The sequence below is a fragment of the Engraulis encrasicolus genome, chromosome 14 (assembly GCF_034702125.1).
Source record: "Engraulis encrasicolus isolate BLACKSEA-1 chromosome 14, IST_EnEncr_1.0, whole genome shotgun sequence".
Classification (NCBI taxonomy): domain Eukaryota; kingdom Metazoa; phylum Chordata; class Actinopteri; order Clupeiformes; family Engraulidae; genus Engraulis; species Engraulis encrasicolus.
In genome coordinates this window covers 36,136,019-36,162,826 of record NC_085870.1, presented here as the reverse complement: position 1 = coordinate 36,162,826, position 26,808 = coordinate 36,136,019, and the positions used below count along the sequence as shown (strand labels likewise).

At 42.3% G+C, this 26,808-nt stretch overlaps 2 protein-coding genes across 3 annotated transcripts in view; both read right to left on the bottom strand.

The window, feature by feature from the left end:
• The window catches only part of sarnp (SAP domain containing ribonucleoprotein), a 36,067-nt gene extending 18,644 nt beyond the window's left edge, over positions 1–17,423 (bottom strand). The window contains exons 1-9 of one of the 2 annotated variants that reach the window (XM_063215593.1): positions 17,369–17,423; positions 15,767–15,866; positions 15,160–15,203; positions 14,975–15,039; positions 12,254–12,305; positions 10,941–11,014; positions 9,668–9,705; positions 9,522–9,550; positions 7,766–7,834 (exon numbers count right to left, since the gene is read on the bottom strand). In XM_063215593.1, the coding sequence (XP_063071663.1) occupies positions 7,766–7,834; positions 9,522–9,550; positions 9,668–9,705; positions 10,941–11,014; positions 12,254–12,305; positions 14,975–15,039; positions 15,160–15,203; positions 15,767–15,866; positions 17,369–17,401 (504 nt within the window). In that variant the 5' untranslated portion in view covers positions 17,402–17,423. The remainder of the gene's footprint in view (positions 1–7,765; positions 7,835–9,521; positions 9,551–9,667; positions 9,706–10,940; positions 11,015–12,253; positions 12,306–14,974; positions 15,040–15,159; positions 15,204–15,766; positions 15,867–17,368) is intronic. The other variant, XM_063215594.1, reaches the window with a different exon arrangement.
• Positions 17,424–18,982: 1,559 nt separating this feature from the next.
• Positions 18,983–26,596, bottom strand: cdk2 (cyclin dependent kinase 2). The gene is made up of 7 exons (XM_063215592.1): positions 26,201–26,596; positions 25,555–25,632; positions 23,933–24,053; positions 23,404–23,574; positions 20,676–20,777; positions 20,218–20,421; positions 18,983–19,678 (listed from the first exon to the last, which is right to left on the bottom strand). Exons 1-7 carry the CDS (start codon positions 26,314–26,316, stop codon positions 19,574–19,576), a joined length of 897 nt encoding a protein of 298 aa, XP_063071662.1. The 5' UTR covers positions 26,317–26,596; the 3' UTR covers positions 18,983–19,573.
• Between the last annotated feature and the right edge of the window lie 212 nt (positions 26,597–26,808).

Here is a 26,808-nt window from a genome sequence, read left to right as displayed (position 1 = left end):
AACTGGGGCTTAAGTCAGGGAGGCAGGAATTATGAGTAGTTCCACAGGGGCCATTGTAGTGGCACAAAACCTTCTGCCCCCTGTTAGAAAGGTGATGATGCGGATGAACTTAATCATTCAGAACGACAATTACCTCAGACACGTGCCAAAAATAAAAGAAAATGGCTTCATTACAATAAGAGTTCAGACCTGTATGACATGGAACATCTGTTGGGCGATCTGAGAAGGACTGTGCAGATGAGATGCATTCGCAACCTGTCAGATTTGGAGCGCTTTTGCAAAGATAAGTGGACAAAAATTGTCACATCAACGTTTGCGATGCTGATAGACTCTTACCAAAAAAAAGACTGAGTACTGTAATAGACGCCAAAGGTGCTGCAACAAGGTATTTGTTCAAGGATGTGCATATTTATGCAACCATGTTAATTGAAGTTTTTTATTTTCTATTCTTTCCCTTTAAAGCTTTGTGTTTGTTTTTCCAACTTTATTGTGCAGGATAATAGTTTAGATTTAAGTGGGAAAAGGTGTGAAATTATTTGTCTGTCATTTTTTTTACGTGCCAAAAACCTGGAATTTGAACAGGGGTGTGTAGACTTTTGGGAGGCACTGTAGGTATGCACAGTTTCACGATTTTGATGACTGAAAGGATGAAGCAACCTGTGAACTGTGTTGTAAAATTAATAAACATTTTTCAGAGGTCAGACATCAGAACAAACTGACATTGACGGAACCTTGACTATTTTTGAGGCTGGGAATTGAAAGGGGTTATGGCTTTGTCGCAATCTTCATGCATTCATTTCAATCAATCAATTTTGGGCAAGTGTAATTATACTTTAGTAAACAACTAGTGCAGATGTGTTGTGTATGGACACAATCAATTCCTTCTGGATCATTACATGTTGTCTGGTATTCTTACTTTACATTGACAGGATTTATGGGGCTGAAATCAATTAACTGGATGTGGACATTGGAGTCACAGGACTCCAGAGTGAAACAATATGGCTAACCACGTCTCCCTTAGGGAAGTCTCCCCTGGATTGAATATAGCAATAACAACCTTGCTGTGAATTGATATTAAAAATACAACAGGGACCCCTACTTAGACCAATGAAATTTGCAAGTTAAAAAATGTTGAAATTGCAAATATGGGAAAGAAACATGATTGGTATGAAATTAATTACAAGTGTATTATAAGTAGAATTATAAGTGTAACTGAAAATTAACCATAAGGATTCAAAGAGTATACGCAAGTAAATGTCCACTTTCAAATTCCACAGAGAATGAGCAATAAAAGCATGGGCAATTTTTCGCTATATGCCTCTGTGGCCACAAAACGGACTGAACCAGAATGAGTAGAGCAAGACAAAAATGACAACAATTGCTTATTGTTATTCCAATAATGAGGAGGGCTCCTACCAACTTGATAACATTTCAAAAGCTTACGTAATACATTGGACGGGACGGGAGAAGGCAAAACAAAAGAGCTAATAGAGTGCCAAGTCCTGTTGGGCAAGCTGCATTTGACTGGTCTCTGCAAAGTAGGTTAGTTAGCAGAAAGCAGAAACGATGACCTCATGCAACGAGAAAGCACAAGTGAACAGAGAATGGGCAGGGAGGGAAGAAGACTGCTTCTATAGTAGGGGATGACACAGGGCAAAGAGCAGGGGTGCAGGGGTGCATGGGGGGGCAATTAAGTGGTGGTGAGAGGCCTACATTCTGAGTCATGGACAAAGTTCTTCTCCCTCAACCTCAAACTGAACCCAATGACCAACCATTACCCCATGAACTCTCCCTTATGATTTGTGGGGGTACTGGCCCAGATATTGGTTCTATTCCCCTCATTTCTTTGCCAGTGTAAGCGCTACCAGCAATAGGTGGGGTCAAACAGAGCTGTGACTAAACAAGTACAACATACATCTAAGTTTTTTTCCCCCAGAGAGCCTTTACAAATTCTTTAAAACCAAATGAATTTCTAAACTGAAATAGTAAAATTTAGCACTTAGCCAATCATATATGCAAAAAGTTCAAGATCAGTTGCTAGGGGCAACAACCTGTAGCCTTTGTGCATGTACAAATAGCAGGTCAATGCCAACGTTTTCGAAGCTTATGGCGCCTTCACGTAGCTATGCCACAATCCAAAACCATTTGTGGACTGGAGACATTTCAACTTGACCATTTGAAAAGTACAAAAAGGTAAAAAGGAGAAAGTAGGCATACCTCACCAAAGCAGGAGAACAGTTAATAAGCTTTGGTCACTTGAACAGGGAGAGTTTGGGAAGGGAGGGTGGGGTTGGGGTTGGGGAGGGGGGGTTGTCAGCCCTCTTTGTGCGGAGGGAGCCCTTGAGTTCGTTACACAGCTGAAACAAGAGCCTTTCACTCAGGGACAATAGACTGCCATTCTTAAGGCTTAGGCTGGACAAGCAAGGAGCAAATTGTGTGTGAGCAAGAGTTTAAGAGTGCGAGTGTGTGAGTGTGTGCGCGCCGCACGCACACACATGTGTAAAAAGCCATGTCAACCCCCCCCCGTACTCAAATAAAACCTGTGTCAAAGGAGAGAAGAAATCATCGACTGCTGAAGTGCTTTACGAGATTCACCATTTAACAGAGGGCTCCATGGAAATCTGACCACATAAGGGGTCCTCTTTCACTCGTGGGTGTGTGTGTGTGTGCAGCGCGCAAGTGTAAAAGATGCATTTTTGGTAATGGTGAGTCTTTGCAGCTAGAAAAAGGCTAAATTAATCAAGTTAGTCTTAGGGAAGTTGAAGGAAAATATATTAAAATGCTAAGCGTCTCCATGGACATACTACACACCATAGACATACTACATGCGTATCCTTTACAGCAGGGATTCTTAACCATAGGGCCGCGGACCAAAGTTGGGCCGCGCACACAACCTCCAGGGCCGCAGAAAACTTTCAGTTTCGCACCAGTGGGCCGACAGGGTCGCGGGACTGCACGGACGAGTAGCGTTATTAAGCCCAAATGCTTCCAACGCATTAAGAATAGCGTGAGCCTTTTCCCAAATTCAACTGTCATAACGCAATGACCACACCCCGCTGTTTTTTGTTTGGGGTAGTAGGAGACACGGTTGGGAAAGTTACTCCAAAACTGTAATGCACTACTTATTACATGTTACTGTCATTTAAAAGTAATGCCTTACATTACAACATTACTTTTTTTTTAAAAGTAAGGCATTACACTAGCCTGATAAACCAGACTAAATGTGGATGTCTAATTTAGTCTGGCCTCGATGCATAATACATCCGAAGATTGTTGATGAGAACAACCTTCCCTCAAAACCCTGCCCGCTTTGATTCAAAACCCATCTTTGCGTTGTATTTGGTTTGCCAGATTCATGGCATTCTGGCTTCATTGAATCATTATGCAAGGCCAGACCCACCCGTAGACAAAACGTTTTGCCGTCCAGCGGGTGGTGCTGGTTCACCAGGCTAGCATTACACTACTTTTGCATTACTTTTAGTTACTTTAGCCAAAATGACAGGAAATAAGGATTTGGCAATCTACAGTGCAAATCTATGAGGTGGCATGACTTTCACCTGCCATCCACAAGTCGTTTTGGAAGCCTGCAGACTGAAAAACAACATTTTCAGGAATTGCGTCTAACCCACATACAACATTGATTACCAATACAATGATTAATCCTTTCTCTTACACCTTACCATGCACACCAGCGCCGTTTATATGGACGCATGCAGGCTCCGTTGACCGTTGCACTTGGCTGAAACATAAAGCCACCTCACTGCACTACGAGTTTGAAAATTATTATTGATAAAAGACAAGATGCATTGCTACATGTAGGCCCATTTTGAATATTAATAAGCCTATATACAGCACACCGGGGAAAATGTCTCATCAATGAACGAAATTATAGGAGAAACAAATTATTGCGAGGACACCAGCCAGTCAGTTTGAAAGCTCGTGGCTCGCCTGAATCATGTGACTTCGTGCGGAGATCAGTTTGTCACTCACTCACAACTCTTTACGCGCGCTCAGTCAGCAACGCGGCCAGCATATTCTGCGACTTGCGCAAACAGCTAGTTCTATTCATGCAACTAACATATTGCGCTGGAATTTACAGTGATAGGCTACAGAGTGATGCAACGACAGCAAGCATGTCCAATTTTCCTACTTTGACAGGCGAACGTATAATATTTTATTTCAAATGGATTTATTTCAATGTTAGTGATGTTTAGTTGAACAAAAGTGAGGGGGATGCAACGTACTCATCCCCCCGTCGGATACCCTGCCGTGTCCCTGTCTTGTGCGAATGGGATGCATCCCCTCCTTTCCTGACTAATTTGGTCGGTGGTGCTATGGCACCTCTTCAAATCGTCAAATTGTTTGTAGGCTATTGTTTTTCGACGTGGAATGCGGTTTGGGTTTCAAGCACGTGAACTGAAATGTTCTTGGCGTCCTTATTTTCAATTACGTCAAAGTCGTGGGCATATAGCCCTACCCATCTTGAAAACGAGCAAGCTGGATCTTATGGATCGGTCATCCTTTGTCAGCCTGCCATTTCGAGAGACGAAGCGTGAAAGAGGAAGCAATGTTCTGCGTGGAACTTTAAAATCTCTGCGCGGACGTATCAGATGCAATAGCTGATCTTGCGGTGATCCGCCAACATTGTATAAAGAAAACAAAATACCCACACAAAAGTTAGGTGAAAAAATGCGTTGTAATGTGCAAGTTACTTGCATTGTAACGAGGACATATTACCGATTTTTCCCGCTGTAATCCGTTACATTACTGCGTTACTCAAAAAGGTAATGCATTACAGTAATTAGTTACTTTTGTAACGCGTTACTCCCAACACTGGTAGGAGATTCATCAAGAACAAGATGGAAACACACGTTGCAGTATACTATTTGGAAAAAGAGAAATTACCAACCGCTTTCCAGCTGATTTAGCGACCTAAAATATTTGTCCTAATATCCCCACGTTTTAGTCGTTAGAACTTAGGTGTTCAATGGTTACTCAAAATAATTATAGTTAGGCAACTTGATATTTATCCCTCGGTTCAAGTGTCTACACATTAGTCCTTTCACAAATTTTCCTTGATACTGGAAAGTTTTCCAACCGGCTGAGGAATTTCTCTTCGCGTCTCTTTCTCTTCACGTTGCGTTTTCACATCAGCAGAAAAGCGTCCTGAATTTACGAACAGCATATTCAATACAAATCGCAAGTCAAGAGCGGTCACGCAAACTCTGAGCTGTCAGAGATGCATTCAAATGTGTCAAGGACTCTGGCTTGCCATTCTGAGTGGATTTTTGAGGAGTGAGATTAAATGAGTGAGATTAATATCAGCCATTAATTAATACAGTTCTATCCCTTGTGATAAAATACTTAATTAATTGCCTACTTATTTATAATTTATATGAAATATTATATTATATTATCCCACTAATAGAATATAATATAAATTAATATGGGCCCCGGGAGGCACTGGAAAAAAATGGGCCTCGGCGTCAAAAAGGTTAAGAATCCCTGCTTTACAGGTCAATGTCCAGGCACATTACAGGAGCACCATCTGGAACACTTGCAGAAATTGCCTCAATCTTATAAAATACCAGTAATTAATATCAGCCTTTACACTAAAAAGGGGGCAATAAAGAACACAACGAACACTCGAGTTCAAATCTATTTACATGCCGTTTCATCCCCATCAGCTCCTCTCTGGCTCAAACAAATATGCTGACAGTAGCCATTAACTGATCACCCCAACACAAACAATCCAACTTGATGCCGGACCTCTCTGTATATTAAATACCTCAATTTCCCTCTGGGTTAAAATTACGTTCCTCTACTCTACTTTCTCCAGTGGGCCAGCCACAGGCACGATGAGCTCATATCCCTGGCCTGTGCCCTCTCCCCTGGTCCCCCTTCAAGAGGCTGGCCAGAGTGACAGCTCCTTCTTCGGACACAATTACCGTGGCTGACAAAGCCATTCTCCCTCCTGTCACCAACCATTATCTTTGACCACTGCAATCCACTAGTACAAAAACAAACGACCCGAGGAGCATTACAAGGCTTGTGTATGTGGACAGCCTTGGACTTGGGAAGCCAAGAAGCCTTGGGAAGTTAGGAGAGCTTTGCACATTTGCTAATTTTAAGATTCTTAGATCATATTGTAGTGGTCAGCTAGTATTGTTGAAGAACAACACAAGCTGGAGACGAGTGGAAAAAATGGGCGTCGAGTTGTGGGAACTGACGCACGGATGTAGGGCGACACACACACGCACGCACACTTCCAAAGCTCACAGCACCTGGTGAGCAGTGAGGGCCACAGTGTGGGAACCCAGTGATCCGTATCTAACATCAACTTTGACATTTCGGCAGGATGTAAACCTTGCCAGGGGAGCGGACCCTTCTTCTTGCTATGTGTCCGTCCCAATTAGACCTGAGCCCAGTGGCTCCGAACCGGCCCGGATGCCGAAGCCCAAAAGTGACATCCCCATTGACGCAAGAAGGCCTGGGAGCCAGGACGATCTGACAGGCATTTCCTCGCAGCGGAGTGGAGAAAGGAAAGCCGAGGGGAGCTGCGAGGCATCGAGATGCACACTGGTGTCGGGCGGCTGAAAAGGAAGGAGGGGTGGGGAAACTTTCCGGTGAACCCGTGACGTCTCTCGGTGTGATGGAGAGGACACACGCACATCAACCCATTACTTCCTACCAGGGAAGGGCAGCTACAAGCCAAGCACGAGGAAGGAAAAGGGGCAGGTGAGGATGGGCAGAGGGAGAAGGAAGGAGGAAGAGAGAGGAGAAGTTCGAGTGAGATAGAGAAGGATGGGAACGGGAGCGGAGGAGGTAGGGAAAGGCTGAGAATGCTGGAAGGAGAGAGAGAGAGAGAGAGAGAGAGAGAGAGAGAGAGAGAGAGAGAGAGAGAGAGAGAGAGAGAGAGAGAGAGAGAGAGAGAGAGAGAAGAGGACTGCTGACATTACACAACACAACAGGCATTGTTGCCTGCCCCCCCTCAGAGCGGAGCGCGGGCCACTTCCGACAGCTCACAAAGGCTCTTCCAGTGAAAGGGGCAGCCCCACTCTTGCTACACACTCGTAATGCCATTTACCCCCAACCAGGGGCCATTATATCTGCCCCCCCACTGACCACAGCTTCCGTTGTGGGGAAAGAGAAAGAGAGCGAGAGAGAGAAGAGAGAGCGAAAAAGAGAGAGAAGGAGGGAAGAGAGCATGAGACAGAGGAGAGGGAGAGGACAAAATAATCATTAAAAAAACAGTGAAAGGCAGGTAGGTGAGGGGTTGTGGTGTTTCGAGGGGGAGTGAGTGGGTGGAATGCTTGGGGGTGGTCAGGCAATGGTTTATTAGTTGCAATATTGGACTGTGCCCAAGCTCTCTGCGTGAACTGCCAAGATTTATTACGCACAAGCAAGCATTTTTTAGAGCGCGGCAAAGTGACCATGTCGGAGTATTTATGTTGGTTTGGGGGAAAAGATGCTTCAAGCGCCTATTTTTCATTTGGGAACAGAGCACTAGTACAAGTACATGTGATCCTGGAGTTAATGGGCTCTGCAAGTCCTAAAACCAGCTAGGACCAACTTGCACACCTCTCAAATGTAGTATCAGGTATCATGTGCTTGCAGCTTTGGGGAAAAAAATCCTTTCCACAGATTTTGTCAGAATTGAGGCGTACTGCAAAAATATAACATTACAAGCACACTTTTTTTTGGTTGACATGAGAAAAAAAAACATACATCCATGCTTGCTGATTTGTTCAAGAGTAATAAATACCTTCTTGGAGATAGAGGACACGTTCATTCCAAATCGTTCCGCTCTCTTCTTCAGGACCTCCACGCTGACCTGAGTGAGAGTGAGAGTGAGAGTGAGAGCGAGAGCGAGAGTGAGAGTGAACACCACCAGTCAACACCACCTTTCAGCATTCTGTGCACAGCTGGGTACCAATGCACAGCACCCATATGGACACAGGAAAATAATTAGCGTCACCACCCTCTACACGCAGGTGATCACAAGTGTCACCAACCCAGGTATGTGGTGGTGGTGCCGAGGCCTCTCCCCTCCACACCACACACCGCACCGAAACAAATTAGCTTGATTACCAGCAGAGCCAACACCTGGCACAGCCTATACACAGAACAGGGCTAACAGCCTGCATCATGTCAACAACGCCAACGCAGCGGCTAATATAGCACATCGCAAGGTCACTGACACTTCCCTGTGCAGTAACAAGAAGGGATGGGAGTCGGCTTCATAGAAAACAGGTAGTTTGAGTCCTGACTTTACCTATGGCAGAATATTTTTCCATCTTATTTTCATTAGAGTGGAACTTGCACACCTGTGTAGCCAATACAACAAGGTTGTGCCACCATTTGCATACTTTTTGAACCAATACACCCATCAGGTCTGTAGTTGCAACACACTGATGCAACACCCTTTGTGTCTCATAAAACAAGGCTTCACACACCATGTCCTACAGGCAAGAAAAGTCTTGGGTGCATAAACATGTTAGTGGACTAAGAATCCCACCTTGACTAGGTCTCGTGAAAGGATTAAGATTTGTATTATATTTGCAAATAGAATTTCTAAAGTTACTTCAGACACACTGTATAGCACAAGATATATTTCTTGTATGCGGGGGATGGTGTTCAACATCATGTGAAACTGCACAATATGCAGTCCAAGAATGATCATCCATTTGTCTGATACTGGTCAACCTCCACCCCTCCACCTAGCCTAACAAATGTGGGAAACAATGCACTACACACTACGGTACTCGCTTCGGCTCAGGGTCAGCATCAGCATGGCTCCTGGTGGAGTGAGGGGAAAAAAAAGCACCGTCAGTCCAGTGGAGGAAAGGAAAGGGACTGTTACACAAGTCGAGGGAATGACAAAGGCATTTTTCAGTGATTCTGTAAGTCTTCCTCTGTTAGCGTGTGCTGCAGCAGGGAATATTCCACTGGGGCTGCCCTGGGTATTGTTCTAGAAGTGGCCGGAGACTTCCTTCTGCACCCCCCTACTGGGTCTCCATAGCCCTTTCAAAAGGCATTATTAACAGGTACAGCTACAGCACACAGGCAAACCCACACGTATTACTTTCCGGGTGAAAAAAAAAAAGAATGAAAAAATAATTAAAAGTCAGGAGGGGGTAAAAGAATAACAAGTAAAGCACGAACAAGGCTGATAACTCAACCAATGGCAGACTAAATGGCTCTGACTAAGAAAGAGAAAGGACCCAACGTGCATCTCTGCGGAATTGCATTTAAAAAGTTGTCTTCCCAAAAAAGAAGAGTTCCTGAAGTTGGAAAGTGTATCCCTATTGCACCTCCAAATCATTCATAAGCCACATGAACAGGCCAAAAAGGGCAGCAATATCTGTACAAGGCAAAAGTTCTCTTCAGCAGTGCAGCACTTTTCACACTTAAATTTCCTTTGCTTACTCCTGTGATGACATGCCTCATAATTCATCCCAGCAACAAAGGACTGATTTTCAAAAAGATGACAACTTCAAAAGAGGTTGGTATGTACTTACGGGGGTTTTGGCGCTGATAGAGGCGGCCCCTTCAAAAGCAAAGAGAGACAGAGATAAATTAATGCAGTTACAGTGACTGTGATGCTACAAGATCTCAAAAAATCATACCCGTCCATGACCAGCCAAGTAAGGATTGTGTGACGTACCTTGAGAGGGAGCTGCGGCTGTAGCAGGCATACCAAACCTACAATAAAGCAGAACAATTGCAAAAATGCAAAGTTAGCAAAGAATCCACACAAACGTCATCTGATGTATGCAGAGCAAAACAAAAACAAATCAGAGGTGCATTTTTTGAAACAATAGTTATTAACAACATTAGCTACTTCGTTGTTTGCAATGCAATTTCCCACTGGCAACTACCCAAGTTGCTAACTGGCTAACAACTGCTCTTTCGAGAAATGCACACCAGTTTTCTAGTAAAGTGTCAGTAATGGATATCCTAGGCCATTCTATAGGACTGCTGCATTGATTAGTGGATTTGGGGTGTACCATTACATTGCGAGCAGCTTACACTGTGAGCAGCTTACACGGTTTGTAGCTTACTGAAATGCACACACACACAAATAGGGGGTGGGGTGATGTCTGGTATTTAATGTTGGAGCACACATTGTAAGTCCACCATGTCCAAGGCCAGCAACCAAGAAACTGAAACTCATCAATGGCATGCACAGGGACAGGGAAACTGAAACACCTGTCATTTTAGTGTGGAAAGTTTCATGGATAAATTGGACCAGCCTGGTGAAGATTCAGTGAGGGTAGTGTGAAGAGTGTGAAGATTGTTTGAATATTCAATGAGGTTAAGAGCACAGTTTTGCTGAAAATACTGCAATGTACACAACATTATGGGTTGCATATCAAAGTTCAAAAAAGTTCTTGGTGTGCGTGTTGCTGGTGCATCTTTGACCAAGACAGCAAGTCTTATTGTTGATCAGGAGCCACGGTATCCAAGGTAATGTCAGCACAATTGAACCTTCTCACACTGCTCTTACAGGTGCAATGTGCAATAAATAAAGACTAGCCACTAGGGTGGTGCAATGCATCCATGAACCTTGCCACATTAAAATGACAGGTGTTTCAGTTTCACTGTCCAACACAACCCCTGTACCTGTGAGACTCAGATCTCCTCGAGGACACTGGTATCTGTGCATGCGTTTGTCCAATTCTGTCTTGTGCTGTGATAGGGGTTTAAATCACAGCCTCCATGACGATACGGTACGGTACGGTACCGATGTCTTAAAGCAGGGATTCGATTGTTTTGGATACTTAAGAATGCCCCACTATATGATGCGATTAAATCGCCGGCCCATACATCCATACATTCCGATTATTACTTACACCCCTATGCTGTGATGCATGACTTTACACAATGAAAGACTTTTTTTTTCAAAAAGGAGTTCCAAAACCAACGTGAGGCCTCACCTGGCAGCGCGAGCAGCCTTCTTGGTCTCTGGTGTGGGAGGGATGTTGAAGCGCTCGGCTCGCTTCTGCAGCTTCTGTGCCAGGGACACAAGAGTGTGCCACACGGATATTTACAAACAAACAACGCTTTTCATGCCACTTCAGACTTTCTCCATACACATTCTACATTATATCCGTAGAAAAGTGAACTCTTTCTAACTTAAAGCGATGGTTCGGAGTAGAATCACCCTAATGCCATTTGAACCGTGACACCCATCCACCTTTACACCCGAAGTGTTTTCTGCCGCAGGCTTACATCAACAGAGTTGCCGTGTTATTCGATGTTTATTCCGGTTAGCTTGACTCAAGCGCATATGGATACTGGGCACCGTCTCCAAACTTTCCCCACAAAAATAACATGTCATGACACCAAACTTCTGCAGTAGCACAAATATGGTCTGTACTCACGAAACGAAGCATTTGGAAGTTTGGAAATAGTCCAGGAGTTTATTATTATCAACACAAGCCGAATAGCTTCTCTGCTGCTAAAGCTGCGCCAACGTTACTTCCGTCATCTAAGACAAGCATGTAAGAGTCCTCAACGAAGCTCATAATATGCACAATGAAAAGTGAATTCAGCATCAGTATTGATAACGAAAATCCTTGTCTAATTGATAGTAGGTACGATTTGAAATATCTTTTAAGTATTGCCTTGAAAAGATAAGCCTTAATCACAATTCAGTGAAAACTTTTTTAACACTCTCGTCTGGAAGTTTGTTGAAGACTTTTACGGGCTTGTCTCATATGACGGAAGTAACGTTGGCACAGCTTTAGCAGCAGAGAAGCTATTCAGCTTGTGTTGATAATACTAAACTCCTGGACTATTTCCAAACTTCCAAATGCTTCGTTTCGTGAGTACAGACCATATTTGTGCTACTGCAGAAGTTTGGTGTAATGACATGTTATTTTTGTGGGGAACGTTTGGAGACGGTGCCCAGTATCCATATGCGCTTGAGTCAAGCTAACCGGAATAAACATCGAATAACACGGCAACTCTGTTGATGTAAGTCTGCGGCAGAAAACACTTCGGGTGTAAAGGTGGATGGGTGTCACGGTTCAAATGGCATTAGGGTGATTCTACTCCGAACCATCGCTTTAATGTTACCGCTGAAAGCACACTGGTGCAAAGACTTTTATTCCACTTCAGATGTTTCATGATCTTTACCCATCAGCCGAAAAAAAATTCTAATCTTTGTAATCATATGTACAGTTGGAAGCAAGAATTATTGCAGAAGACACAAAAAATGCCAACCACACACAAAAAAAACCCTTACCGCACCAACAGGGTCTGGCACAGAGATTTTGACCACTTTCTTCTCTGGAGACCTAGAGCAGGGGTGAAAACGGCACAATCTCAGAGTGGGATGAGTGTAATTTTTGCACGAACACAGCCTGCCCCCTAGTGTTACAAGACTACCACTGCAGTTTAAGAAGCCACTGACACAGGTTATTTCCATCATGCTAAGAAAAGGGGAGCACAGTAAATCCACTTACGCCGCTTACACAATACCTCTTGTATGGCACATCCATTAAATGAGCATGAACAGCACAACAGCCGATAAAGACTACTTTGAACATTCGCACTATTTGACATAAAGACTACTAGTGCAGGTCCATATGTACATTTGGGAACATTTCGTATAGATGTTCCCATTTGACATGAAGACTACTAGTAGGGATGCACCGATACACATTTTTTCACTTCCGATCCAATCCCGATATCTAAATTTGGATATCTGCCGATACCGATACTACTCCGATCCAATACCAAAACCTCATATATGCATGGGTTTCAACTTGAGGTAGGCCCAAGATGACTATTTGGTCAGAAAAGGAAGTCAGAAGAACAGGAAACCAATTCATAAGTAAAAGTAACAAGTAAAAAAAGTAACAATCCCATCCTGAAAACTATAATTTGAAGTGTTATGACTTCAAATGAACATTACACCTGGCTCAATGTCAGTACTGGGAAAATTCCGATATTTTAGGAAAATTCCGATCCGATCCGATCTCTGAATTATGTTGATATCTGAACCCGATACCGATATACCGATACCGATATACCGATACCGATATCCCATCCCTTACTACTAGTGCAGATTCATATACAGTATAAGTTTAGGAACATTTCGTATAGATTTTCCCATTTGGTGTTTTTACTTCCAGGACGCCCGCAAATACAACTATGTCTCTTTTCCATTCTTTTCCTTAATGCTGTTTTATGGTTTAAATTTCTTCAGTTGATATTTTTTTTGTCATTTCCAGGGCGACGTTGAATAGAAAACAACTTGCTTCCAATGTTTCCCTTCATATTTAGCGGCAAAATCCAAGATGGGCTCTCTCTGGGTCTGTTGTATGGCTCATCCAGTTGGCATGTCTCTGTTGGCCTCACGGCAAGTCATGCCTATTCTGAAGAGAGTGCGTTCACACGGCTTTGAACCAATAGCCTTCAGTACTTCGAACCCAGAACACAAGTACCAAATGTTACGACCCCCAGAAGCGTGGCTGTCCTCCCTGTTGGTTCCTTTGTTTGTCTGTATGTGTGCACAGGTGCATCAACCCCCTTTAAAAACCAGTCTGCTCCCACACATAGCAGAGCAGCGGGGCACAAGAACAGCTTAAAGTGTGTCTCAGATGGTGCACTTGTGGACTTCAGGCGCTATGTTTCAGTGTGCATAGCATTGGTTACGCACTAAACATAGTGCTTTAAGTGCACCATCGGAGACACTGATTGCATTCCAATATGTGACCTTGCATCCTCTACTTGTGCTTGTGGCCTCACCCTGCCTCCTAGCCCCGTCTCCATGGAGAAAACAATAAAGTTTCCCTAGCCACAACAACTTTTGGGGGATTGTTTTTCATCCACCATCCAGTTTGCAAATGAGAAAATGACATTACAATTGAGCTTTTGCAAGATATTGAAATATAATGCTGTTGTCTTGTCATTACTTCCTGGTACAAGGCCAAAAGCACAAGTGGAGGACGCAAGATTGCATATTGGAACCCTCACATTGCATTGGTCTTTGGGGTTTCTGGGTTGTTTGTGTTCAATGGCCTTAATACTCAGACAGCTGCTTTCATTCTGTTTCGTTCTTTGCTTTATATCGGTTTGTTTTTGATTGTTTGTGTTAATTACAAGACTGCAGAATGGCTTTATAGACCATAAAACGCCAAATGTCTTTATTTTGCTATAATGTAGGCCATCTTGAATTTTGCTTCTAAAAGTTAAGGGAAAAATGGAAACAGGTTGTTTTGTATACACAGGGGGCCCTACAAATAAATAAAACACAAATTGCCAGAGGGGCCTGCTCAGATTTGGATTACACACATTAGCTGGTCATATAAAGAGGCATTCAATGCTTATTTTGGATGCCATGTGGATTTTTTGCAACAGATTAAATCATTGTTAAATAAAGTTCATGTAATGAGTAATGACTGACTGAACAGTCCAGTATCCATCATGAAATATTACAAATAAAAGGAAAAACAATTACTTTATAGACCTTAAAACACCAAATATGTAATTTTTTTGCTATACGTAATGTCGGCCATTGTGGATTAGGGTACTAAAAATGAAGGGAAAAATGGGAACAAGCTGTTGTGTATTCAGGGTGGTTCCAAGAAATATAAAAACACCAATTCCAAAATGTATACAACATGTTTCTTTCAATTACTTTCAATTGTGTTAGAATATTTGACTGAAGATTCGCCATCTTGGATTTGGGGCGTTTCCACTTCAGAAAAAAATGGAAACAGGTGGATTTGAAGACTATGGGATTTGTAGTTGATAAGAAAAAGTCTATAAGAAACAAGAGTACATATTCTCTTCTACGATCTATGATATGATGACATGTTTCTAAACCTCATTTTTGTGACGATAGAACCCACACTACACAGTGATCTGCATTAAAGCAAGGTTGAAAACTACTAGTACACTGCACTCCCAAAATTATCCCAATTTTAGACAAGTGTATGAACTTGAAGCCCATACTCACTCAGTGTCTGATGTTGAAGCCTTTTTCACAGGCTTGGTTGGTGAACCCTCTTTGGAGAAACTCTCCTAAGGTGATGAAAGAAAGAAGAAATTTTAGTTATAGGAGTAAGCTTTTAATCTAAAAATGCTGTATGCAAATTTAATGTGAAATACAAACCAACAGGAAAATATATATTATATACATGCCTCGTCCAAATCACCCAAGACTTCTTCTTCATTAACCTCTTCATCTGTGAAAGAAATTTAAGTGAGGAGTTGCACCTTGGTGATGCTTATGAAACCTGATTGTGATGCTATTGACATGAGGAACCACAAGCCCAACATTAACAGAACACACACATCCGTGGACCGGTAATGACCAAGATACTGCATGCATTACACACACACACACACACACATTACAAGTATAGTTACGTCATGTTATTTGTGAAAAATGAGTAAGTCATTACTGAAGGAGATGACACAGTTAATTGGAAAACAAGATAGGTGTTAAACTACAATCACAGATGGAAAAGTCTTGGTTAAAAATATCCAATATGACTCATGTTGCCTCGTTCTTTTACATTTATGTTAAATTTACCACCCAATTAGAGGAGGTCATTCGGAACACAGGCATAACCCATTTCATCCACATGGGCATGCCAAGGTATTGTTCTTTATGAGAATGTGAGAATGAGTTTCCCCTTCACCTGAAGACAGTTGCTCTAAACAAGCACACCCTGGAAAAGCTATGACATGCAAATATAGCTTTTGAAAATCTCAAGACTAGACAGAAACAGATCACCATCCATACCATGCTCTTCAAGGTAGGCCTGCAACCGGGCTATCAGGTCTGCTTTATTACCCTTGGCTTCCAGTCCCCGGGCTGCACACTCCTGCTTCAGCTCAGCCAACTGCATGAAAACAACAATGACGGTGAGTATAACCAATCATCCACTAAGATGCTGTTAAACAGCCTCTGGTATACCATCATACCTGTGTAATAATGGTAACCATCAGATGCAATTAAATTAAAATGCAAGAAATGATTTAAATATAAAGTTAGTGGTTGCATTGCGTGATGTTGAAACCAGTGATATTCCAGTAACTTATGTAAGCTTAATTTGTATGCAAGACATAAAAGTGTGGGATTTCCAGCTCCAAATCTTTCCAAATTGAATACCATTATTAAACCTTGTTAAAATGTGTCAGCTAGGGTCCGGTGTTCCTTTTTAAAAAGGAGTCAGAGAGTGTCATGTCCAACTCTTGCATTTCATAATTGTATTTGTCTGATACATCAAATGAATAAATGAACAAATTAATATTTACATGATTTAACCCTAGCAGTGCTCTGTAATTCTGACCTGACCCTAACAGCATCAAAACAAGAACTGCCCATCTTCTCCTAAAAAATCTTCATAGGTTGTCTGTCCTTGTCCACTCAATTAGCTCTTTTCCCCCCATCCTCTTCCATGACTGAGGCACCTTGAGCGTGGTACTGTCCCGCCGTAACTTACTGTTCCCTTTCGGAGGTTGCCCCCTTATTCATTATTCATATTAACACCATTTGGGGGAAGGACTCCTTCTAGACACAACGGAACAGATAGAGGTTAAGACATCTCCATCTCCAAACTCATATTCTCCAGGGCCATAAGCCTACTCTCTCACACACACCCTTACGCAATGGTGCACATCAACAATACCCTGAATTTCTCATCCTGCTTTAACTCCATAATCTACTATCTCTATTAGTACACACCAGAGAGCAGTTGAAACCTTAATTTCACAGCCCATTGTGCCACCACAAGAACAAATAGAAGAACACGTAAAAATCGTGTATCTTCTTGCATTTGAAGCTTTTCCACATTCAATGAAATAGTTATAGTTAACACTCAACATATAATAACGACTTTGTTAAACCTCAATTAACTTTCATGTTAATTTGAGACTGGGGTATCTTCAACAGGTCTCAATAGTGAAAATAGTGACACATTTTAGCGACTCGCGTGCCCCCGATTCCTGGACCAAAACAGAACTTCTGTGGATGTATGCTAACACCGCCCAGCGTGGGGATCAACTGCAGTGCTATTACCGGTATTTTGGTTGATAGGGAACTTTGCTCTAAAATGCAGCGCAGTAGAAGGCCTAGTATAGTAATACAACGAAAATATAAGATATGTGCTCAAATAGACCGTTTAACAATCTAGAACTAGGTTTCATTGATTTAGTCGTTTTGCTAATGCCGATTTAGCTGTGACAAGTATGGATTAGCAGCAGACACAAACTGGACTAGTCACAGCACACCTAAACGAATTCTCGTGACAGTGCAGCGCTGCAGCTCGTATTACATTCATTATGAGAACAAAAGTAATTCGCTTCCATGCGCCTGGTTTCCAATTTTTAATAAATAGCTCACCTTCAGCTTCTGGAGCTCTACAACTTCGGCCATTTTCTCTGTTAACAGCACACGCCACTGGCAACCAATCACATTGAGCCTTACTAAAAGAACACAATCCTTCTCCACTACGGATTTGTTACTGACCCCTACTGGCTTGGGGTATAATTACACGCAATGATGGCACGCACTGAGCTGAATAAAATGGTTCATAGGCCCTCCATGGCTAGGCGGTGGGTCAGACGACCCCTTATTTTAGTTCATAAACCATACCATTCCAGATATATCATATTTTTACAATGTGCCAACATGTGAAACTAGACTGCATTCCCGCAGAGATAATGCTATTAGTAGAGAGAGAGAGAGAGAGAGAGAGGGAGAGAGAGAGAGAGAGAGAGAGGTGTACATTTCACGTTTCATCTACAACAGGGCTATTCAAATGGAGACCCTGGGGCCAGATGCAGCCATTGAATGGCAAGGTTCTGGCCCCCCATAAGGTCAGAGCAAAATGAAAACAAATATGACACTTTTTCAAATTACTAATAAATATCTTTAACTAGTCACTAGCAATGAATGAAAAAAAGCTTTTGTGTAATCCTTCATATTCTATGAGAAATTGTTACGAAAGCATATATTCTGCCAGGGTATGTAAACATATGAGCACCACTGTAAAACTGCTTCCTCCAGTCCTCTCCTGTGGCCTCCTCCAGCTTCGGGACTGATGACCAGTTTTTATTCAATATTGCTGGTTGATGGTGAGGATACATCATTGTTTTCTTGGCAGAGTGCGGGCAACACGGAGGCAAGAGGACGGGAGGACCAGGAAAGGACTAAAGGAAGTAGTTTGACTTGCACCCGAGGAGAACAGCCAGCGCTCTCCTCCGCCCATCACAGTCACAGAGGTACCAGAGCATTTGTATTGAGCATTGAGCATTTGTAGTCCCATCCCCGCACAATGGCTCTGCTCACAAGCCTGGTGGTGGGTTGAGAAATAATGGCTTTTGTGGGCTGTATGAATATGCAGACAAGCAACACTTTACCATAGCAGTCTCTAAAAAGCATTATAAACACTGAATGTAATGAGCTACTCATTTTTTTGTAAATGAGTATGAAATAATTGTTAACCCAACAGACACAGCACAGCCCCAGCAATCCTGAAAGTTTGTTGGAATCACTGGATACGGAAGTGCCCGGTAGCCAAACACACATATAACTCAGTAGCCTTGGCTTATTACTCATTTCTAAACGTTTTGTCAATAATTACTTGAGAAATGTCAGTAAAGCGTTAATAGCGCTTTTGAGGGCCCATTATTTGTGTTACCCAAATAATGGATATCACCTTTGATAGCCTGAGTTCAATTGTCACTTGCTGCTGTGTTGTGGCTGCAGTACTTGGTCAACAAACAAATGTGCTCCACTTTATTTGGAGGCTAATTATTGTCTTAAATGGATACATCCAGTTGAATGGTTACACGTTTAATGCATTTATTAAAATTTGGATTTAAGTTACTTAGGATTATGAACAATATATTGTCCAATATGAAAAGAACAAAAACACTTGCAAACGTCCAAAAAAACAATGACTATTGTACAAATTTTGCATTGTCACAGATAAAAAAGAAACACACACAGATACAAACTTCGCAACATTTTTATGAATTACCAAATGGGTAAAATAGGTCAACCTGCCATTAAAATCTACAATTAGAAAAATACTGTGAACTAGAATGAGAAACTTACCCAAAACAACCAATTTCTCAAAGCTCCCCTTTTAAAAAATAAATACTATTTTTCTTCTGTCACAGGTACTGGCACCATGGGGTAGTATACAGAGAAACACTAGTCAAGGTGATTTTAAAACACCACAAATAGTGTATAGTCATTGGGCCACAAAATCATGGAATGTGACTTTCACTGACATCCATGTACCCCCTCCGTAAAAAAAATAAACAGATACCCACAAAGCGTTCCCTCCCTGGCAGTGGGTGGAATGTCGAAGACGTACTGCTGGCCTCACAATTTAAAAACAGATGAAACGTTTTAACAATATAAAGGCACCTGCGTTGAATTGGCATGAAAAGGCACCGGCACAGCTCCTGGTCAACCCTACAAGTACAATGTAAGATCCACACTGTGCATGAGGTGATGCAGAAACAACAAGGTCCACCCAGTTTGTCTGAGCACCTGTACATTTTGGTCAGTCACTGTTGATCCTTCACCTGCTCCTCAGACTCTTAATGGTGGGATTGGTTTGGAAACGTCACGGAAGAATCGATGGAGGAGCGCATTTTTGGCAGAAATTCTCTTGTTTGGATCGTAGATTAACATTTGCTGGAAGAAAGACAAGAATAGTATGAATACAAAAATATTTTAAGACACCATGGACAAAAACATCCAACACTCAAATGTTCACTACATTTTCTTCACAGCAAAGTGTGCCGGAGTTAGATTCTTAGAGGTCTCACTTCCCCAGATATCCATTGGCATGTACTGGACCATGGCAGAATTTTGCATTGACATTGTGATTTTGTAAGATACAGTCAATGGGATGTCAGTTTATTCTTAGTATCAGGTTAGCAAAGGTCATAAACAACTGGCTCCTGGACAGTATCCTTTGAAGTATTAAAATAACGGTACACAATATCTCCAATAGGGGGCGCCCTGGCTCAGTTGGCTAAGGAGCCATACCATTAATCTGGGGACCAGGATTCAAGTCCTACTTCAGATCATTTCCTGACCCTTACCCATCTTCCTCCCACTCCCACTCCTTTCCAGTCATTCTCTTACAATCCTATCCTAAATAAAGGCATTAAAAAGTCCCAAAACATCTTTGAAAAAAAGAAACCTAGGACAGCATTCAAGTCTCTCACCCCAAGTAGGTCTCTCCCATCCTCGTCCAACGGCGGCACGACTTTGGAGAGGTCCTGTCTGGCCCACTTGGGGAAGGAGGGCTTGTAATCAGGCATAGACGTCACTCCCGGCCACACATTCTCGTCCGGGGTGCCCAGTGTACGGAAGATGCGGAACAGCTGATCGATCTCCGAGTCTCCTGGGAACATCGCTCTCCTGGTGATCTAGTAAATACAGTACATGCACAGTAAATTTAAAAGGTGCACACGGTAGGATTGTGGACAGAGTAGGTATTGCAACTATGCTGCTCATTAAAACAGCGAAGCATATTGCAAAATATCCAATTGCAATATCTTTGAGAAATGTGTCAGTAAATGACAAACGGGGACCAGTGGCCTACTTGGCACCATGGCGGCACTGTCTGCATTACCTGCACCGACACACAAGAAAGCCCAAGCTGGAAGCAAGAACAACGTACCATTTCTGCAAAAATACAGCCCAGGCTCCAGATGTCGACTGCTGTGGAGTAATATTTGCAGCCAAGAAGGATCTCGGGAGCTCTGTACCACAATGTCACAACCTGAGAAAACACAAAAGAGAAACAGAGATGCAAATTACATGATAGAACTGTTCGATAAGTGGGCTTCTTTCATCATCACATCTTTGTACTTCAACATAACACACAAAAAAATAAATCTTACTTTAGGCACATGATGGGATAAAAGTTTTATTGAGTATGGTGTACTGTATGATGATAGTCCAAAAAGAGGGCAAAAGAACATAGCCGCCTCAAGCTGCTCACATAAGCAGAGGGTCTCTACTAATTCACACCACAGTGAAAACTATAAAACCAAAATAAACTTAAAAGTGAAATGGTCAGTGTGCCAGAGTTTTATTTTTTTCTTATCAGCGGGGTCCTCTCCAACACACCTGCCAGCTGGGGTGTGCGCAAAAAGTCAGAGATTATACCACAGACAAAAAAAAATGGAATCCTTTCACAAAGCAATATTTAAGCTCGTCAACAATTCTGTTTTCTGTACTATATGGGCATGCTCAAGGGAGGAACATTTCATCATTTGTTGTTGTAATGGTCAATTGACTGCACATTTCTGTTACACTGTCCAAGCTTGGTTGCAGTATTTTAACAAGTGTTCAACTGAATGCTGCCCGTTGTATAGTTATTCAATGAAGTTGTTGTCCAATAGTAAGTACTGCTGAGATTAGGCGTGCCTCTGTTAAGGACTGTTCATTATACCTTCGGATTTGTAGACAGGAGTATGCCGGTTGAGAGGGCCTATCAGTGAGCACAAGGCCGCTGACAACTAGGCCCTTTTTACTACCACTACGACTTCAAGCTTAAACTGACTAACCTTCCCAGAGCCTATTAATAACACAAATCAATCTTAAGAATATTAAAAGATATGTTAGTACAAGTTAATGCAGGTATATATAAAAAAGCTCAACAATTCGCATTTTATAATGGCTAAATAATAGTGGCGTGCACTTTTAACAGAACAAGTCGCTCTTCTCAGAGAGTGGGAGGGGAGCAAGAACCAGCAGAGCACCTTGAAGTGGATTACTGTAGTCTATGTCCACCAGGGGTCAAGATTCAAGAATATTTTTTTGCGCTGGTTGCACTGGTGTGCCTACAAATTGTTTTTAGGTGCACCAGCACGAAATCTAGGTGCACCCAAATGGCCCCAACCCAACTTGTGTATGTGTGTCTGTGTGTGTGCGTGCGTGCGGGTATGTGTATGTCTTTAGCAGAATCAGAGAAAGTACTACTGGAGGTGACAAATAGTAGTCATTATAGTTGTGGTTTAAGACCTGGTATATAACTCAGAAAGGGAACTCAGCAACACACCTGTAATTTGGATACAGAACACAGAATCCATAACCAGCCTTGACTACCAGACTACTACTATCTTTAACCCATTTAAGCCAAAGGCACCTGCAAAAAATGCCTGCTGAATGCCTAAGTCAGGGATTTAAAACTCAAATTCAGAGGGGGCCGAACTCAACTTTATTATTTTTAAAAAGGGACCACAATTTCACAATATACTGTATTATAGCTTAAATGTGCCTGAACATTATTCTGTTGTATGAGTGGGACATATGGCCTCTGCCCCATCACAATGGCCTCTGCCCCATCAAATGTCATGTTCAAGTCATGTTACTATGCATTAACGTTGTATGTGGGTCAACTGTAACACAATTGAAATTAACTTGTGGGCCCAATAAAATGACCCTACGGGCCAGATATGGCCTCCAGACCCGAGTTCGACATCCCTGGCCTAAGCCCTTTTTGGGAAAAGGTGCCCTCAGCATAGATAGATAGATAGATAGATAGATAGATAGATAGATAGATAGATAGATAGATAGATAGATAGATAGATAGATAGATATTTTCAAATCCTGTTGCAAATGTCATGTTTTTTTAATCATTAGACACTAATAACTTTAAAATAAAATAACTTTAGGTGGAATCCGAGGTGAATCGGGTTTTGCTCTTCCCCGTTCTGAAGCGCTCTCCCTCTGCATGATAATTATGGCATCTTAGCAAGCGCTACGCACAGACGCGACCTCTCTGTCTCTTGTGCTGTCAAAGCAAGGTGCATGAACGATGCCTTTCCGATAGATAGTTTGGAGTTTGGAGATAATTTTTGCTCTTGATCCTTCTGCGTGAGTTCTATCAGTGATCGCTGCTGTTTGCATTTCGTTTTCCGCCTGATTTTTTAGCAACCCTCGTCCGTTTCGAAACTCCCTTTTACTGGTCATTATTTTGGACGTTTTCATTTACTATCTTTTACTACCCCACGGGCACCCTGTATTCACTATCTAGGGGCTTGGGGGCCCCAAGCGGCTGCCTGCCTTGCCTGGTGGCAAGATGCGCCTCTGGTGGGGAGGAGTGAGTGTAGGCGGGTGGAACGGAAATATATCAGGAGTAGCTAGTGAAACAGCGTATGGTTGCCGTTTTCCAACCCAGGTCTCTGGAGTGCCAAGTCTGACACAGAACCAGCCATGTTGGTTTGACGGTCAAAAGCAAATCAACCAAGTGTAAACAGAATGTAAGTTACAGCAATGTACATGTGGGGTACTGACATATAACCTGTGTTGCAAGAGTTGCAATGATTTTCTTCAATGCTTAGTATTTTGAACCTGAAACAGATTAGAAACGATTAAATGATTGAATTTTGTGGCCTCACCTCGTGCGTGTATGTTCGCACTGGTACACCAAATGCCCTTGCCAACCCAAAGTCCGCCAGTTTAATCTCTCCCTGAGCATTAATTAGCAGGTTCTGCGGTTTCAGGTCTCTGTGTAGTACGCGGTGAGAGTGGCAGAATGCTAGACCTTGAAGAAGCTGGAACAGGTAGCTCTGGATGTAAACAAGTAAGAAAAACAAACAAACAAAAGTTAGATATTTGTGACACAGTGACCATTTTCAATCGTCTTCTGAAAGACGCATTACAGAATTAAATAACCAGACAGTAACTTCGGATAAGGGATGCTCCTGAACAGCCATAACCATACATTGCCAACACTGCGATGTCAAGTCGTTAAACCTTCTAACTGAATGCTAGCTTATTCCTTTATTCTTCTAGCAAACCAAAACAACTGGCTCTTTCATTTCGTTTACCACTAATTTTAGGTAACAATGATCCTGGGTCGTAAAAACACCAAGTACTTTGAATGAGAGTGCTGTGGAAAACGAGTATTGGACATCTGTCGCTTACCTTCACGAGAGGAAAGGAGATTCCTGAGACTGAGGTGGAATCCATGAACTTTTTGAGGTCTTGGTTAAGGAACTCAAACACCAGGTACAGCTTATTTTCCGTGTGAATGACATCTCGAAGCCTGTGGGACACAAATGGCCATGATTATGTGTGCTTCTATAGGTGTGTGCAAAGATTTTGGCAGACATGTTGAACATGGAAGGTATTCCAAGAATCTGGCAGGCTGACACAGTAGTAGACCAGATTAAGTTAACCATGTGGCAAATTATCATATAGAAGAGAATGGAGTCCTCATTTTCTAAAGTAGATAACACCGGTGGGCTATCGATTATGAGGTTCTGCATTAAAGCGTCAGCTAAGTGTAATGTACACACACACACACACACACACACACACACACACACACACACACACACACACACACTGCTGCTGGTGTACTTGACAGACCTTTTTATATTTATTTTCTTCAAAATGCTACTATTACCATGTCAGAACGCTATAAAGGACTTTTTTTTAGGAAAAGCACAAAAACACAACAAATACCTCTTAATGTATGTCCTCTACAAGTCTTCTGTTGTCCAGTCTTGCACTTTAAATGTCTGTATGAGCACTGTCTATGTCCATACTGTCTTAAGTCCATGTATAAGTACTGTCTATGTCTATACTGTCTATGTCCTTACCTTAATTAGTCTATGTCTGTATGGGAAAGCAAGAAATGTAATTTCAAATTCTTTGTATGACCAGTGCATGTAAAGAAATTGACAATAAAACCTACTTGACTTGACTTGACTTGTACTGTGAGTGAATACCATGGGCTCTCCTCCGTGACTGAGGTACCCTGAGCATGGCCCCCACACAGCTCCCTTGCACGGATGAAGTCTAAATGCAATTTTGTTGTGTGCACTGTGGTGTCACAATGGCAAAGAAGCTTTCCCAGTGAACAATCTTATTTTTGATTGGTACTTTACATACCAGCGGCATTAAGATTAATGTTATTATAAAAATCTAGGTATCAGTGATTTGTTGATGACCTAGAATTGCATAACAGAATATTGCACCATGTTTGATGGTCCTTCAGGTCATGACCTTGATTAACTGCCAATTAGTACATTTCAACAACTCCACTAAGACTTTTACCACTGAGAGAAGTTTGTGTTTGGAATTTGAATAGTTAGAGCACTAGTTCTCTAATGCCTATTCCGACAACTCATTATTGAGTCACCATGGCCATCATGTACAATGGGGATTGTAAAGGAAGGTTAAGGTTTTTTATCTGCCTAAGAAAATATACCATAGCCTACTGAGAATTTGAATTGAGACTAATTCATGGTACACAGACAATATTGCATAACGGTAGTCATGATATTCCTAATGTTTTGATTTTTTTTTTTTTTAAAGAGAAATGCATTTTCTCTTGCTGCTTTCTATATCAAACGTGTAACTTTACGGATAAGGAATCAACGCTTTCCCTGAGGCAGTGACAAACATATGCTGTCAGTAGCAAACACATTCAACTACTATTCATTGTAAACTGTGAGTTTACAACAGTTGACTGAGCAGTGTCAACAGGATCAGTGAGTGACCACCTCACTTCAAGACAATACCCCACATTTGGTACCTACTTGACAATGTTTGTGTGGTTGAGCTCTTTTAGAAGGGATATCTCTCTGATGGCTGTGCTGGGTACTCCTTCCGTTTCCCTGGAACATAACATAATTTCACTTCAGTACTTTCATCATTTCAAGTTCAACAACAGCTTTCAAATCAATGTCACATCACTATTTGCTCTATCATACTGTAGTCGTGAATGTATATTGCACTCACAAGCGAATGTGAATAAAATCCGAAAGAGCAACAAGGATGTCACCGGAAGACAAAGGGACATCTGCTGCTTTGAAGAGTCTGATTAGTAGCTAACGTTAACATCTAGCACGCAAACTTGCGACCCATCAGAGCACTTTAAGCTCTGTCCAACTTCGTTCGTATTTGTTTTTGTTTTCATTAGACTATAAAACAACGCAGTATATTCAGTATTCTGGAGGGAAGCAGGATGGACGTCAGCGGACAAGCCCAAAGTAGACGCTGAGATAAACAAGTAGGTCAGCGGGACAGCAGGTCACTTGACAGTTTGCTAGCTGGTTAGCATCAAGGATAACCCCACAGCCTGCTAGATGGCTAGACATCTGTTGTTGAGCATATTGCTAGCAATCATAAAATCCGTTGACAGTCATCTATAATCTTAACCACCTCTTCACAGGACTCACTTACGTGTCTAGTCTGATTTTCTTCAGGGCAACAGTCTCTCCAGTTATTTTGTTTTTCGCCTTGTACACCACACCATACGTGCCCTCTCCAATTTTCTCCACTTTCTGAAAGGATTCCATTTCACAGCGAAGTTAGGTTAGGCTGTGCTCTGGGGATTGCAGCTTTCCGCCCGTTGTTTTTTCGGCAACACCAAACTGCCAACAGTCAAGCTTAAGAGAAGCGCAACCACAGTTGCAACTACGTTATACCAGACTCTTTAGTGTATGCCCTATACTGTGTGCACAATGTCCCGCCAGAAGCGAGCTGGAGCGGGAACACATGAGGACCAACGTCAGTCCACACAACACGCAAAACTAGCTGGATGGCTGGCTAACGTAATCACTGTACTAGCTGAAGTGCTTCTCACAAAGGTGTTCTCAGAACCCGCCAATTCCCGCGTTTCATACGCCACGCCCCCATCCGCACTTAAAGTTTTGTTATTGGACGACTCCGCATAAACCCTCCCCTGTCCCGCCACAACAACACAGCAACATCACACCAACAAGTGAGAGACGACTTTTTTCCCGCAAGTTGCAGAAGTAGGCGCCAGACCACCCGCCCGCGCATTCCAC